Genomic DNA, 15629 nt, shown 5'->3' on the forward strand with positions numbered 1-15629 from the left:
GTGAAAGGGCTTTAAGATCCGCTGCCTCTGGCCGGAAGTCTCGCCACTGGGAGCCACGGCGGAGGCTAGAGGCTGAAGGATGGTCCAAGGAAGGGGCGAAACATCGGCGAAGCTCGAGTGTCATGCGGCGTGCCAGCTGCAGTTTTCTCACTGGGCCACCACCGACACAAAAGACTCATCGCAAGACGCCGTCGTAGCCTCGGGAACGTGGCCAGAAGTTTCTTTCAAATAGCGTCCCACACACACACACACACACACAGCCTGCCGTCCTGCGGCGATCCAGGATGCACCGGCACCAGTTGCATTAGTCGTTCGATCCAGTATTTGGCTGCAGCAGCAGCTGCTGATGCTGGTGCTGCTGCGGGAGTTCGCGTTTTTCGGCCCTCGCGGGGGATCCTGGTGCTGGTCCTGGTGGTTGGAGTACTTTGGCACTGAGATTGGGCCACTCGTCGTCTACTGCGGGTGTGTTTGCTCGCAAGACACTCTTTCGCGAGCCAAGGGATCTCCAGCTCGGGCATGTTTCGGGCTAATGATAATGGTGTCTTCGTCCACCCAACTTCCGCCGGCCCGCCAGCTACTCGTGGCGCAATATGGCGCTATGGCGCATTCTCAACTCCCACCGGAGTGGCTCTAGAGCCGGCGGGAGACGCTGCTCTCAGACACCACAGGCGCAGGCAATAATTCTTTCGCAGACTCTCTCTGGAACTCCAGACTACCCCCGGAAATCCACTAGCTGCGGGGCTGCGCAATTCTTCCCACATCCCAACATTATCCCAATCCGTGGGAACCCCTTTTTGCCTTTCCCGCCGGTGGTTCCTACTTTGAAGAATTTATTGAAGACCTGGCCCGGCCGACGTGCCGACGATCCCGATCTATTGGATTACTGAAGCAGCAGCAGCAGTAGGGAAAGAAACCCGACCTCTCTAATCCTGCCCGCGTGCCGGGGTGCCCTTCGAGAAGGGGGTCCACATCGGGCGTGGACCTGGTGCCGTTCGACGCTGTTTATTTCCAGCTTAACATTTCGTTGCAGCCCGTTTTTTTGCCGTGCCATTCTGTTGGAAGTTGGAATTTCCGGAGCGGCGGCAGCCGGCCCTTCGAATGCCTTCTGGTTTTGCCTGCCTTCGACCGGCCGGTAAGTCAGGATGCGGCCGCCAGTGAAAAGGATGCGGCCGCAGCAAAAAGGACCCCCCTCCCCGGACCGGGTAATCCTTGGGCCGGTGGAAGGTGAAAAACTTTTGAATGTAACAACGGGAACGGGCGGATGCGGAGCGCAGCCCGCGAAATTCCGCTATTCCGGTAAGGCAAGGGACGCACAAAAAAAGGGACGGCTCGAAAGGTATATCCTTGCGCATAACCAGCGTCGTCTTCGGGGAAGATAAAACCATAAAAATTGCAAAAATACTCCACCCGGCGGCAGCGACGGCGGCGTTTGAACTTCTCGGCCAACCGTCGGTGCCGGAGAGCGAGACAGGGAGAGAGAGCGAGATTGAGCAACAGTTTGCCGAAGGATCACATTCAGGCACATTGACCCATCCAGGGCAGCGCATTCAGAGAGCTCTGAAAGGCTGGGCCCGACCGCGAGCACGATCGCTTTCGCAATCGACACGCTGCCCCGTTGATTGATTAGTTTGTTGATGGAATTTACACTAAAAGCGACTCTGCAATTGCTCTACTCTATTGTACGAAGCAAAAAATGCCATCAAACTCGCTTCTCCGGGTGATGTAAATGATGGAAATTGACGCATCGAACGCTGCAAATGGCACTTTCGCTGTGGCGATTGGCGAAATTGAAAACTAATTGCTCCTGCACGTCCTGCGGCAGAGAAGCCCCGCCGAAGCATTCCTAATCGGGTTTCCCAAAGCCCGGCCGGCGTTGCTTGGCGTGTAAAAGCGACCAATTGGGTGGAAAAAAGGCACCAGTGGATAATCCGCCCGAAAGAGGACCCCGGAAAAAAACGGGCCCCAAAACCCGAGGGGTCCGGGAATCAGTTCAGCTCTTTCACGCATGATTACCAAATAGCGAAACGGGACTGTCGCGTTGGTCGAGTCGCAGAAAGTGCACCTCGTGGGTCAATAAGTCCACAACCCAAAAATATCCCGTGTCAGTATAGGGATTCGGTCCTGGTCCGGGGATTAGATGACCTTCTAGGCCTCGAAAAGAGCAGCACCAGTGTAATATTGACTCTTTTTGAATAACTAAACTCAACTTTACGAAGTATAGGACGTTCTCCAAAACGAATCTTTCGGGCTCACGGTCCCACGTTGTAACACACATCGCCGCGTGTACCTTTTGAGGGCGAGCGGTGAAAGAAAGAAAAAGGCCCTCCACAAAAATGCGGATTGACAAATGCATTAGGCAAGACCGGCCGCCTGGAAAATGCTGGGATGAGGAAAAACTCGGACAAAAAGCCAGTCCGCAGCATTAAACCGGAATAAATTAGTGCGAAAATGGATCACCTGCTGCAAGTGCGATGCATTTTTGCACCGGGGAAAAACCAACCGTGGAAGTGGAAGGGAAACACGGAACCTACTCGCAAAACATGCGACGAGGTAGAAAAAAAGACCCCACTGGCCACTAAACCTACGCCGAGAGCGCGCCGTGTGCCGTGGCCGATTTTTTTGTTTTCGTATTTGCGCTTTATTTGACAAATAAATAAATTCGGGAGGAAAGAAAATGCGGGTTGGAAAAACGCACCCCGGCGGGAGGGATTTTATTTGCGCGAAAAACTATTTTTAACGGCCACCGCGGTCCATTCGCGCCACCAAGCCTCCCTGCCCTGGCCACCGGTACACTTCGGTACAGTTGGTTGGTCCAGTAGTGTTCAGTGTTTTCCTCCTGTGTTTTTTCTCCATTGTCCATTTCCATTTTCCTCCAGCGCGGACCTCCAGAAGGACCCCCGGTGGACGGGGCGTGGATGTAGATTGTTTCTTCTTTTTTGTTGTTGCGTGTTTTGGAGTGGTCCCCGGTCCATCAGCGAGTCGTCTGGCGCGACCGACCAGCCGTCAGTTTGGCAGTTTCGAGCAGTTTCTGGCTGCAGTGCCATTTACGATTACATTATAATAATCATAATAATGATTATGACTATTACTACCACTACGCTCTGGCCGTCGTGTGTCGGCGACGGCTGTCGGCGTGGAAAATAAAATAACAAACGAGTTGCTCGGACCAGACGGGCGGACCTCCGACTCCGAGAGGACGTCGCGTTGGCTGATTTCCTTTTTTATTATTTTACTAGCAGGCCCGGCGAACTCTGTTTCGCCCCAGAGGCAATGGGCCCCCGGTGATAGGAGCAGTCGGTAACGCTCGTCCCTGTGTCGCAGCTGGCCATGGGTTCGATTCCCGATTCCGGCGTTCCAGGGGGGGTTGGCGCGGGACTAACAACCCGGCCCGTAAAAACGAACGTTTAGAAAGAGTATCAGAGATTAACATTGTCGCTGGTTGGTGCAGGCTAAAACCGTTCAGCGGTCGTTGTCCAATAAGAAGAGAAGCACTTCATTTCGTCAGCTGATATTGGAATTACTGGCAGTGTTTGGCGGAAATTTCAGGACAGTAAAATCATTGCCCCTCCAAAACATCTCGCAACATGCGCCAAACATCTCGATTATATACGTCATTCAGTTCACGATTTGGCGCTGGCATTGCTAATTGTTAGCTGGTATCTCCTTATTCACCTGAAGATCAGGATTGCTGGAATTGACACGAATCTTCACATTTTTTCCCAAACAAAACACGGTACGGTACAATTTCACTATTTTCAAGTAAATAATTACTGGAGAATGCTTCCCTACGATTAAAATTATTTCCATAAAAAGCAAGTGTTTAAAATGAAGTATTCAATATTATTCCCACACACGATAATTTTTTTACGACGCGAATGATGAAAGGAGATATGAGAAAGGAGATCCGCCTTTGTCGCTAAACAATTGCTCACAGTGGCGACTCGCGAGAATAAGTGGATGCTCTCTTAATCGCTGACAATTTGCCAAACTATTCGGCGTTCGTGAGAGAGAGTGTAAACATACGCAAGAGAGAGACAATTGCTTGCTGTTTCGCTCTCTGTCTATCGTTTGTCGATGCCGCCTCAGTGGGAGAGATCGCGACGACCTTTTTTGTTGGAAGGGGGAAAGGGGGGTGGGGGAACGCTTCATTAGTGAGAAAGAGAAGCCAACAATTGTTTTCGGATTATAAAAAGTATCCTATCTGGGGCCCTTGGATCTAAGCTACCTCCAGACAAATTTTCAGCCAAATCGGTTCAGCCGTTCTTGAGTTATAAGTAAACAGCCAATAACGCGGTACTCTTTTATATATATAGATTACCATTTTCCACTGCGGCCGCAGACTGCAATCCGGCTGCCGATGTGTTGGTTTTTCGCCCGATTTACTCTCTCTCTCTCTCTCTCTCTTTCGGATGTTTGATGAGCCCCCGGGCGAACTGCGGGGCGAACTGCCCTGGGTTGGGATGAAAACTCAGCATCAAGTGGCCCTCGCCCTTTGGGCTGGGCAAATATTCGTTCAGCGGCGGCTCGTTCGGCTGGAGCGGGCTTCGGGCCGGGTTTTTGCGGGACCCGAAAATTGTTGCGCCATGGCGTGGTAGTCGCGGCCGCGGATTCACTTTCCGTTTCGGCGCACTGCCCCGTAATCGTTGGCCCGGGGGCGACTTTCAGTTTACCTGGCCGCAGTTTACGCGGGGTTGTGTTTGTTTGGAGCATTTTCGCACTTGGAAGCCTTGGAGTTTTGGACGGTGAAGTGCCTTAAAGGGTCTTCGAAGATCAGTCAAACGGTCTGTTGAGAGTTGTTTCTCGGCTAGTTCCTTACGTTGATGAGATAGTTGGTGAGTATCACGAAGGATTCCGGAGAGGAAAGTCTACCACCTTGATTCAGATCTGCACCATACGGCCAACTTACCAGACTTGTCAGAATCACCAAGAGCAGTAACGTTGCTCATAAAGCTAAAGGTGGATTGCAAGCTCTCTAATCCCTTGAGTAGAGATCCCTGGGATCATCTACTTCAATTCCAGCCAGATCCTGGCTCATACTGATGACATAGACATTCGAGATCGAATGCTCTTCGATGTAGCTTAGGCGTACATGGGGATTGAGCGAGCTGTTACAGTACCTTTATAATCCCAGAACACACAAACACGTTTGCGACATGGACACCATGATCCAAAACTAATGGAACAGGAACACTGGAAAAGCCGCTACAACGGCTGGAGCTGTAAGCACTGTATATTGTACTTCACTGCCGTGTAGTGTATGCGTTTCGCCAAGCTCCCCGGTGGGCTGATCATGTCATGACAATACATAATAGTTAATTAAGTAGTCATCTTCAAGACTTAGTGATTCACGTGCTTGGGGGGTTTTGGATTCCCCACGTGGCTTTATGTGTGCGGCTCTCCAAAACGCAGATTACGAGAGGCTTTTGATGCTGATGATGATGATGAAAATAAGGCACTCTCCCCATCATCATATTGACGTTGAGACTCGATTGGTCGGAACCGCCGTTAGCGACAGCCGAACGCAGATGGAAACCCCACCCGCAGTCCGTACCGAGGGAGTCGCCGCCACTGCTGCCGCGAGTCAGGTGAAAATTTGTATCACTTCCCCCCTCGTTCCCCGGGAAAAGCTTTTTTCCCCACGACGCGCACGCGGCCGAGAGTCTCTCGAGCCTCGAGACCGGCCGGCCGTCATCACATTTAAATTGCTTTATTATCCCGTCGTATATAAATATGGCTCCGCGTTTTACGACGTCTTTCGCCGGGTTTCGCTCGCATCATAATTTGCTGGCACGCGGCCACAACACGGGGCGGACGAGAGGATAAAGTGAATGAATGGCACCCAATGGAAAAAAGTAGCCCACGCTCTGGCAACCGCTTTTAGTGCCACACTTTATTTGCACATCGACGGCGGACGGCATTTCCGGGAGGAAGCAAGCACACGAACCCGCCATCCGAAGGTACGAACCGGAACGGAACTCCGATCGTGTTCCGTACTTGTCCCGAGGCTGGATGAAACACTCGGTTGAGTGGCTAATTTTGCTTCAACGAAAAGAAGCGCTCGCCGCCAGCCACAAGTAGCACCGGTAAAGTTGTATGAATAATGATGAAAATTCGATTCACAACCTCGCCCAAGACACCAGGACGACGACAGTCGCCCTGGAGCGCTGCCTTGGGGCGCTGCCACCGGGAAACGTCTACGCCAAGGGTGAGCAAACGCAAGAAAAATGGCGGGAAGTCAAATCTTGGCCGGAGCGCGCGGTGGCACAACCTGTCGACAACCTGTCGATGGCAGCAGCAGCAACAACAAGAACAACAACAAGTAGCACCTCGTTTTGGGCCCGAGGGCGCAAATTGGTGGCCCAACAAAAGGACCAAGCTCGCGTGGAAAGCGCCAGCCTGTGGGGCGGTGTTATGCGTGCCTCTGAGGGTTTTCTCGCTTCTTTTTCGCCTTCCGGTTTGCCGATTTGCCGAGAACCATCGATACTGGGAGGAGGCGAGAGAGGCCCCTTCGGCACTCACTCACACACACATACACACACACACACACAGACACACTTCTTAGCTTTGTGGAACGCGCGCATTCTCATAAATAATCAAGGCACGTGCTGCGGCTCACTGCCAACATGGCGTTGCGACAGTAAAGGAGGTGAAAATGGGGCCAGAGGATGTTCCGCAAGTTGTGGTTGCCCTCCCTCACCGGGTCCCAGATCTCCGGGAATGGGTGTTGCAGTTGCAGCACAAGTGGAAGACGTCTTAAACGTGGCCATGTCGCGACTCCGACACATGCGGCGGCGGCGGCCTCAATCGTGATTCTTTCGCCCCTTCGCGTGATCCGTTTGCCCCGCAGCATCTATCTGTCCGCCCTAGAACCTGCCCACCTCTGACTCCGCATCCCGAGGCCCTTGGAATGATTCGCGCGACCCACGAGGGTCGCATCCGGTGCGCGCGTCTCATATTTTATTTATTTTATTTCCTACGTGCGTGCGTGTGTGTGTGTGTGTGTTTTGTGGCCATCGTCTTCGTGGCCGAGCGAACCGTTTAGACAATCGGCGGCAAAGTGGGATCCACAAAACCTGACGCGAAAACCAAACTCCTAGGAGCCTCGGAGCCTGTTGCTTGGTTGCCCGGAGTGGTGCGTGTAGAATGTAGATTTTGGCAACGGACGACAACGATGGCGGTGGCGATGAGGGCAAAACGATCATAATGATTTTCGTGCGCCATTTTACGATCCGGCGTAGGCGAACCGTTTATCTTTTACGGCTCCCCAGGGTGGCCGGGAACACCGAATGTGACCGGTCGGCGCCAGCTGTTGGGGTCCGCCGGATTGGAGTTTGATAATTTATTCGATCGCTTTCCGATCGCCCCCACCCTCCCGCGGTTTACGACGGTTCCGGATGTTCCGACGACGACGACGACGTGGATTATTCGCGGACCCTGTTTTTTCCGGTCGCGGGTTTTGGTCCATTTCCCGGATTATTGAGAGCAGCATTTTTGAGCGCCGGCACACCGGCAACAGTTCATTAGTCCCACGGGGATCCAGTTCGCCCTGGCAGGACCCTCTCTCCGGTGAACCTTTTCCCGGAGTCCCGGAAGCCCCCCGGAAGCCAGACCAATCCCGTTTGAACAGGGATTAAATCAATCAACTTACCCCGGCGGCCGGGGGTGTAGGTCCTTTAAGCTGTTAAGCGGAAGGACCTCACATCCTGAAGCCTCAAAACTCCCCGGCAAGCGGAGGAGGGATGAAGTAAGTAACTTGATCAACTATGCTACCGTGTCAGACACACACACACAGCAGTTGGCCTCAGAACTCCTTGGCTCGAGAAGTTGGGAAGAAAACCGCCGGGACACCGACTTTGGCTTTGGTGGTGAAACTTTTCATCCCCAACGTGCGGGCGGCCTACTGCGCGTCCTTGAACACTTCCTGACACACTCCTGTGCAGACGGCGGCCGTTCGCGGGTTGCCTGGATCCGACAGCCTTTTCGCGACTCCCCGACGACGACGACGACGACGACGTGTTGCGCGCCTGCCGCAAGATACAATGCTCGTCCTCTCGCTCTTTCGCTCCTTCGCCCTGCGAAGGACATCATAACTCATAAATTAATGTAAATAATGAATCCTTGCCGAGCGCACGCCGGAGGCTGGGCGACGCCGAGACGGAAATAAATGAAGCCACAGGATGTCGCGGATGGTTCCGGGCGTTCCGGGCGGGCGCATCGGGTAATGTTTTCACCTCTTCGGTTGTGCTGTGTTTGAAGCTCCACCTGGGCGGATAGGAAGATTCCTCAGGTGGTGCTGAAGCCCGGAAGGGGGCGTCCGGGCTTCCGCCCCCCGGGGGGGGGGGGGCGCCGGTTTCCGGTATTAATAATAGAGCAACTACTATTTTGAGGTTATTGAAAATTACGACAACTTTACCCAGCGACCCATCGACCAGACGGGTCCGATCTATTGGCCATCGCTCCTTGGAAGGGAACATTTTTTGGGGTTTTCCCACCCACCGGAGGCCGGAATTGAATGGCTCGCCGTCACGTCAGCGGATGCTCCGAGCACGCGCACGGTAACTATCCTGGCGCAAAACATTATGCAAATACGGTTGCTGGTGCCGCTGCTCCACGGCCGCCATCAATCCACCCATCACCGCGCCATCATCATCGTCGACGGCGACGACGACGTCGAAAGCCTGACGAGGCGAGGCGACCTCTCGCCTCGCGCCCGCCCCGAGTCGATCGGCGGGAGCCGCCGCGCACGTGGCCCACGATATTCATCATTACTTATGGTGGATTATGAAGTCATAAATTACTGTAAATAAACGTCATTATGGCAGCCACAGGGCCGCCCGCCCTGAAGGTCCTTCGCGTTCCGCGTTTTTTCCTTTCTTCTCTCTTTCTGTTGCGCTCCCTCTCGGACCCGTTGCTAGCTCGGCCGGCGAAAGCTTTCCATAAATTGTGGCATTTTCCTCTCATTTAAATCACGACCTCACGGCGGTCGGCACCACCACCAGTGGGCGGGCGCCATATTGCCTGTGTTGGTGGTGAGTGGGTGGGTCACTCCGGTTGGTAGCGTATTAAATTATGACCACCACCACCACCATCAGCACAACCAGCGCACCCCACCGCGATCCGGTTGGGTTTCCCTTCTTCTCGATGCTTTTCACAAAAACTTGAAAAGGAAAAACTTGAAACTATATTATTTATTTGGCCGTTCCTCTGTTGGTGAAATGTTTATCGCACTCCGCACAGTGGAGGGTGGCACGGGTGGCACCCCTGAGTGGGCGGGTGGCTTGGTGGTGGTGGTGGAAACCTCACAAACATCCCGAAACGTCTTTATTGCGGCGATAAAGATATCCCGGCGGCAAAACTATTGCCGCCCCAAGGAGGGCCAAGAAGAAGAAGAAGTGGAAGGATTTTCCCGGACACGACAGCCCTGTAAGCGGTTTTTAATAGACGCTCATGTTTTACCAACAACTCAACAGTTCGCCCGACGTTTAGCCCGATTCGCGGGCGTTTGATAAGATTCGCGGTGCTGCGGCACAGAAAATTCGTTCGAAGTCGTTAATGAGAGCGAAAACTTTCCCCTTCGTGCCGGGGGGCTTTAGTTTTATGCGTTCACAATCGTCAAGACAATTTCGGGCGATTATGGGTCCGTTTTGGGAGGAAATGCCCTCGCCCAACATGGGTGCTAATTTTCGGCCAAACGTGCCGACCCAGGATTGCCAGGTCTGGCAATCATGTACTCCGTCGGTCGACAGACTGACACACGCACGGTTTGCTGGCACAGCTTGGCTTGCCTTTGTTGGGACTGTCAGAATGCGCCCAGACGTGGATGCACGCAATGTTGCTTTGTTGCTGCGGGATTTATGGCCAACCAGAATGATTGCATAGTTACATAAAGATTCTGCAGTAAATTCTATTCAAACTATATTAAATTAACTCTATTATTTGTATTAGTTTACTAATTCCAATCATTTGCGGCTCGTTCGCAGATCATCCGTCTGCGTTTATCGGTTTCGGATAGAAACCATTAATCGGTAGTCATTAATTTGGTGTCTATCTATCCATGCCTATGCCTAGTTCGCTCTACCCACTCTTTGTATTGTATTGTATTATATTTCAGGCTTGACAAGGCACTCTTAAAATACTAAAGCAAAACAAATAGCTCTAACTATCTGTTCCCGGCGTGCGTCGCCACGCCTTATCTTATTCTCATTTCTCGATTACCCGGCTTTTCAGAGGATCCGACTGACTGGTGACGTATCTGACCGACTTCCTTTCTCGCTTCCCGGTGAATACATGACAAAAATTGGACCAGCTGAATTTGGCTCAAATAGCTTCAAAACTATCAGCGTTTTGCTGCAATTTACACAGTTTTTGTATAGGACATTGCATGCAATATTGCATACAAGTTTTGGAAGGCAAAACGTGTATGCAATGTTGCGTGCAATATTGCATGCAAGTGATTGGTGCTACCTACCAGTCGCTTCTGCTCCCTTAGTAAAATTTCGGATTTTTCAGGTTACGGAATTTTTGAAAATATTTTGTCCATCGTCTTGCTACTGAACCAATCCGCGTGAAATTTTGCACAGCGTAGTTGTGTGACACCGGACGGTGAATACAGGACAATTCGAATCTCCCACACCTCCTGGGAGGAGGGAACCCATAACCCAGGGGGTCACTCCCAGGGTGGTAACATAAAATAATTAAATAATTCAGGTCGTTTTCGAACAAATCGAACCAAATTCTGAAGGTGGGAGTTTCTAGGAAGGGGAAATAATCTAGTGAATGTTTAAAGCCTTTCCCCTCTTTATAAAGGGGGTATACGTAGAAAATGGCACGACCACTGGCACGGCATAAAAGCACCACGACGCAGGTCAAAGATCCTGGCCGCAATTTTGCCAATGCCCAAGATTGACTTTTAACGGCAAAAATACCCTTTCTTTCGAATCTATAGTCAACACCGGTGGGTGTTTAGTAGTCACATAGAAACTACATAAATGTCCATAATCGGCAGATTGGGAAAGGATTGCCACGAACGTGACACCGAACTAATCAACAGTTGTTAAGCATCACCTCAACAACTTATCGACTCACGGTTTAATGGTGCATTACCGGTCGTTGCCGTGGCGGAATCAAACGCGGCGGGGGTGGGGGGGACCAGTGTGCTTCATCCCTGAGGGGGCTTAACGCGCACATCCGTCGCCCATCATCCGGGTCGAAAAGACTTAAGACTCACGGCCCCAAATAGAATGTTGCGCCATTTCTCGCCAGTCGCCGATTGTGGTCCATCTTCCGCAGCCCTTTCAGCTCCGCGACGGCTCTCGCGCGAATCCTGCGGACCTGCGAAATCCGCAAGCCAATCCTCTGCAAATCCCGAAACCTCAGCAAAAGCGATGGCCGCCGCCGCTGCATCCATCGGCCAGCGGTCCCGTTACTGCTGCACTCTCGAAACAAATGGACTGTTGCTGTTGTTGGTCGCATTTTCGCTTCCATCATCGCATCGCATTCGCTCCACCGGTGTGTGTGTGTGTGTGTCTGTGGCTGCATGTCCTTAATCCGCCCGAAATGAAGTTTTCGAGTGCCCCGTCATGAACCCGTCATTTCCGTCCGCCACCCCTCCGGGGCCGCCCGTCGATACCCGTTCACGTGCCGGAAAACGGATTGTGCCGTGCACATTCATTTGATTCCTTCCAATTCTTTCGCCAAACAGAGCCCGGGCGCTCGGGTTGGGGTCGGAAAATTTGCTGCATCACCGGCCCGAGCACCTCCATCCCACCGTCCCGGCCCAGCATAAATAAATAAAGGCCCCAAGAAGGCCTTCGCCGGGCGCTGAGTGCTGCGGTGGACGCCCCATTAAAATATTCGGAAAAGATTTTATAAACATAACACTTGCTACCCTCCCCGTCTCCCCGTGGCCCGGCCCGGCGTCCTTGAACCAGCCTTGGGCCGGGGCCCGGAATTACCGGGGGAGACCGGGAACAATTTCGCAAACCCCGCCCAGCCCCGCACGCCCGGCGTGGTACGCAAAGTGGTGCATTGCGGTAGAAAATCCGACAACGGCGAAATAAAACCCATCCATCGGCCCGTTTTCGATGTGCAAAAGGACGGCCGGAACCGGAACCCATACCACCGGGCCCGGCCCGGCCCGGCCCGACCCGACCCGACCCAACCGACGACGTCGACGACGACGTGACGTGACGTGGCCTCCCCCGTGTTTGGCCGCCGAGAAATGAATATAAATGTAGACCCGACGGATGGCAGGCGGTGGGTCCGGGGGTGGTCCGGGGAGTGGTGGCAGACTTTCTCCCCCGAAAAAAAAAGAAGAAGAAAACATCCAAACCCCGCAACGCTGGCCAGGAAACAGCTGAGCTGCGGTTGGCGTTTGCGAAGGGCCCACACCACAAGAACGTGTGGCCGCGCGGTCCAGGAACGGGCAGAACGAGAACGGTGTGCGGGGGGTTAGCGGGGTACCCCAAACACACACACAAACACAGCGTTGGTCCGTGGCGCCAAATTCGAACGAAGACGTCGACTCCCCTTGGAAAAAAAAGATGTGTGGAGAGTCCCCGAAATTGGCAACTGTGGACTGTGGAGAGCAACAATTTTCCCATTTTCCCGACGCACGTACACACACACACACACACAGACATGAAAGCGACTTCCATCATCGACGACTGTGAAGCGGAGTTTTATTTCTGCGGTCACAAAATGAAAATGTCAGCGGACGGGCAAGATCGAGAATTGGAACTGGGCTCCCTGGGCAAGCGGTGGACCATTCAGTCGGGCGCTGAATGGCATGTGTCACACTTGGGTCTGTGTGTGTGTGTGTGTGTGTGTGTCTGTCCCCCTCTCCGTCGGCTCGATGGCGTTGCAACGGACCCGTATGTGATGTTCTTCGGTGGCATTCAAGTACTTCTTTCACCCGACGTCAGACTGACATTTTGGGTCGCCCGGACCAATTCCAAGACTGCAGTAAAAATGCCTTGCGACTCCGCCGGCACGGCGCGTCCCCGGGACTCGCCGGGTGGACTTTCTGCTTTAATGGCGGAACGGCGAGACAGAGGCCGAGATTTATGCTGGAGACGCTGGAATCGCTGGCCCGACTGTTGCTTCGACGAAAGGGCACTTCTGAGTTCTGGACGCGCGAATTGCGGCCCTTTATGGGGTGACATTGTCGGCGCGAGACGGCGCGTGCGAGTCTGTTGCCAGTCCTGCCAGCTTCTGATGTAAGCTCTTTCCAATTCTTCTCTCCCCTCTTCTCTCGCGTAGGTTATGGTCGTGACATCACCCATCACTTCACCGCCTACCTGCCAAAGTTGGACCCCGAGGCGTCGAGCTACCAACAGCAGCAGCAGCAGCAACAGCAACCATCATCCCAGCAGCAGTTTATAGCCCTCGCCCCCGTATGCAGCGCACCGCAGACAACCTCAGCCGGAAGTTCCGATCCGGAGGCGCCCAGCCTGACCCCGGGCGATCCACAGCGTTCGCCGAGCCACGGCACGGCGTCGGCTCCTAAGAAGTCACTCGCCATGTGCTTCACCAGCACCGGCACGGCGCTATCGCTGCCGCCGAAGAAGAAGGACATCTACCGGCCGTACTCGCTGGACGACAGGCCTCCGCCCCGGCCCAGCTACGAGCTGCGGATCCCGGCCGAGGAGGACCTGCACGCGGCCCACGCCATCCTCGATCTGAGCGCGTCGACGGCCTTCCTGCCACCGCCGGCACCCCACCAGCTTGGCGGGCTAGTTCAGCCCGCTCCGACGCCCCCGAACCCGACCGTCATCCTGGTGCCCGCACCTTCGAAACCCGCACCCAGCGACTCCAGCGATCGGTGCCCTACGTCACCATTGCCGATGCTGCTGGTGGCTCACCACCAGCCGCAGCCACCGTTGCATCAGCCACAGGTGTCCTCGGCGGTGCCACTCCTGTCGCCACCGACGATCCCCAGTTCGCTGGGGTCACCCGGGGAGCAGAACGAGAACCGGAATAGCATCAACACGCTCGAGTGTCGAGGAGCGATCGGGAACGATCACCGGGAGCAGGGCCCGTCGTCGTCGGACCCGTCGTCCGACTCCGAGTCCGGCCCGAACGGGTCCAAAACCGTGGCCTACACGTACGAGGCGTTCTTCGTGAGCGACGGACGCTCGAAGAAGAAGATGGCCGACCCGAAGGCGGTGCTCGAGAACAAGGCCAAGTACACGTGCACCGAGTGCGGGAAGCAGTACGCCACGTCGAGTAATCTGTCGCGGCACAAGCAGACCCACCGCAGCCTAGACTCGCAGTCGGCCAAGAAGTGCCACACGTGCGGCAAGGCGTACGTCTCGATGCCGGCCCTGGCGATGCACGTGCTGACGCACAAACTGTCCCACAGCTGCGGCGTCTGCGGTAAGCTGTTCTCGCGGCCCTGGCTCCTGCAGGGCCACCTGCGGTCACACACGGGTGAAAAGCCGTACGGATGTGCGCACTGCGGCAAGGCGTTCGCCGATCGGTCGAACCTGCGGGCTCACATGCAAACGCACTCGGTCGACAAGAACTACCAGTGCGGCCGATGCCACAAGACGTTTGCCCTCAAGTCGTACCTCAACAAGCACCTGGAGTCGGCCTGCTTCAAGGAGGACGGTGCCCCGATGTCCCCGCTGTCGCCCGGCTCGATGGACAGCTCGTCGATGGACATGATGGACGGTGAGCTGCATACGCTGGGCGATCGCCGCCACCAGATGGCGCTGAAGCGCGAGAACAACGTGGACATCGAGGGCGACGAATCGAGCGAATCGGTGCCACCGCCACTATCACCCGCAGCACACCTGACCGTGGGCACCACCAGCAACGGGGCCGGTAACATTTTTGTGATGAAGAATCTGGCCACCAGTTTGGGCGCAACGTCCGGTGCGGCCGCGGCGGCCATCTTGACGACGGCGGCAGCTAACCATCTCCCGCAGCAGCAACATCACCTCCACCAGCAACAGCAGCAGCTGCACCATCACCCCCCGCCGCAGCACCATCACGCGGCGGTGCAGATAAACGTCAACTTTGCCGGGTAACCGTTGCTCCTCAGCACGGACGCAGCCAGTCCAAAATGGCGCCCGGCGATCGCAACCAGATCGATTCGCGTGCTGCTGAACTGACAGCCAGCCGTCAGTCAACTCGCGGGCCCGGGTGTTGTAAACCGGTTTGTAAGTAGTCACACTCCACCATATTTTTGCCATCCCCCCTTACCATCTTTCGGTTTCGGATGCTGAACGAACGAACACCGCACACGTGTAGAGCGGAAGTAGAAGCAGAAGCAGAAGAACACACACACGCACACACACACGCGCGGGAAGTGTCAGAATCTAGGAGCACACATACATCGTTACAGACACTCACTCGCTCAGTCGCGCTTTGTGGCAATTTCATTGTGCGTAGTGAAGCCTCCTCTCTTTGAAAACCAAAATGGCGTTAAATAGTATAGCAAAAAAAAATAACGGGGCAACAGAAGTAAACTAAAGCGAAGAAAAAAACAACAACAAGTGTGGCCGACGACGCAGTAGATTCGATACCATATGGAACCTTTATATACACAAAGTATATATATACATATATTATATTTACACCCTTATACATCTTAAAGCGAAACGAAGTAACAAAACAAGGAATAA

At 54.1% G+C, this 15629-nt stretch overlaps 1 protein-coding gene across 1 annotated transcript in view; it reads left to right on the forward strand.

Annotated features, from left to right (window-relative positions):
• The window catches only part of LOC128279098 (zinc finger protein 628-like), a 58294-nt gene extending 43262 nt beyond the window's left edge, over nt 1-15032 (forward strand). Inside the window, exons 2-3 of the mRNA XM_053017820.1 lie at nt 13261-14909; nt 14952-15032. Coding sequence (XP_052873780.1) covers nt 13261-14909; nt 14952-15032 — 1730 coding nt within the window. The remainder of the gene's footprint in view (nt 1-13260; nt 14910-14951) is intronic.
• The last annotated feature ends 597 nt before the right edge of the window (nt 15033-15629 follow it).

This window comes from Anopheles cruzii, chromosome 2 (assembly GCF_943734635.1).
Source record: "Anopheles cruzii chromosome 2, idAnoCruzAS_RS32_06, whole genome shotgun sequence".
NCBI classification, from domain to species: domain Eukaryota; kingdom Metazoa; phylum Arthropoda; class Insecta; order Diptera; family Culicidae; genus Anopheles; species Anopheles cruzii.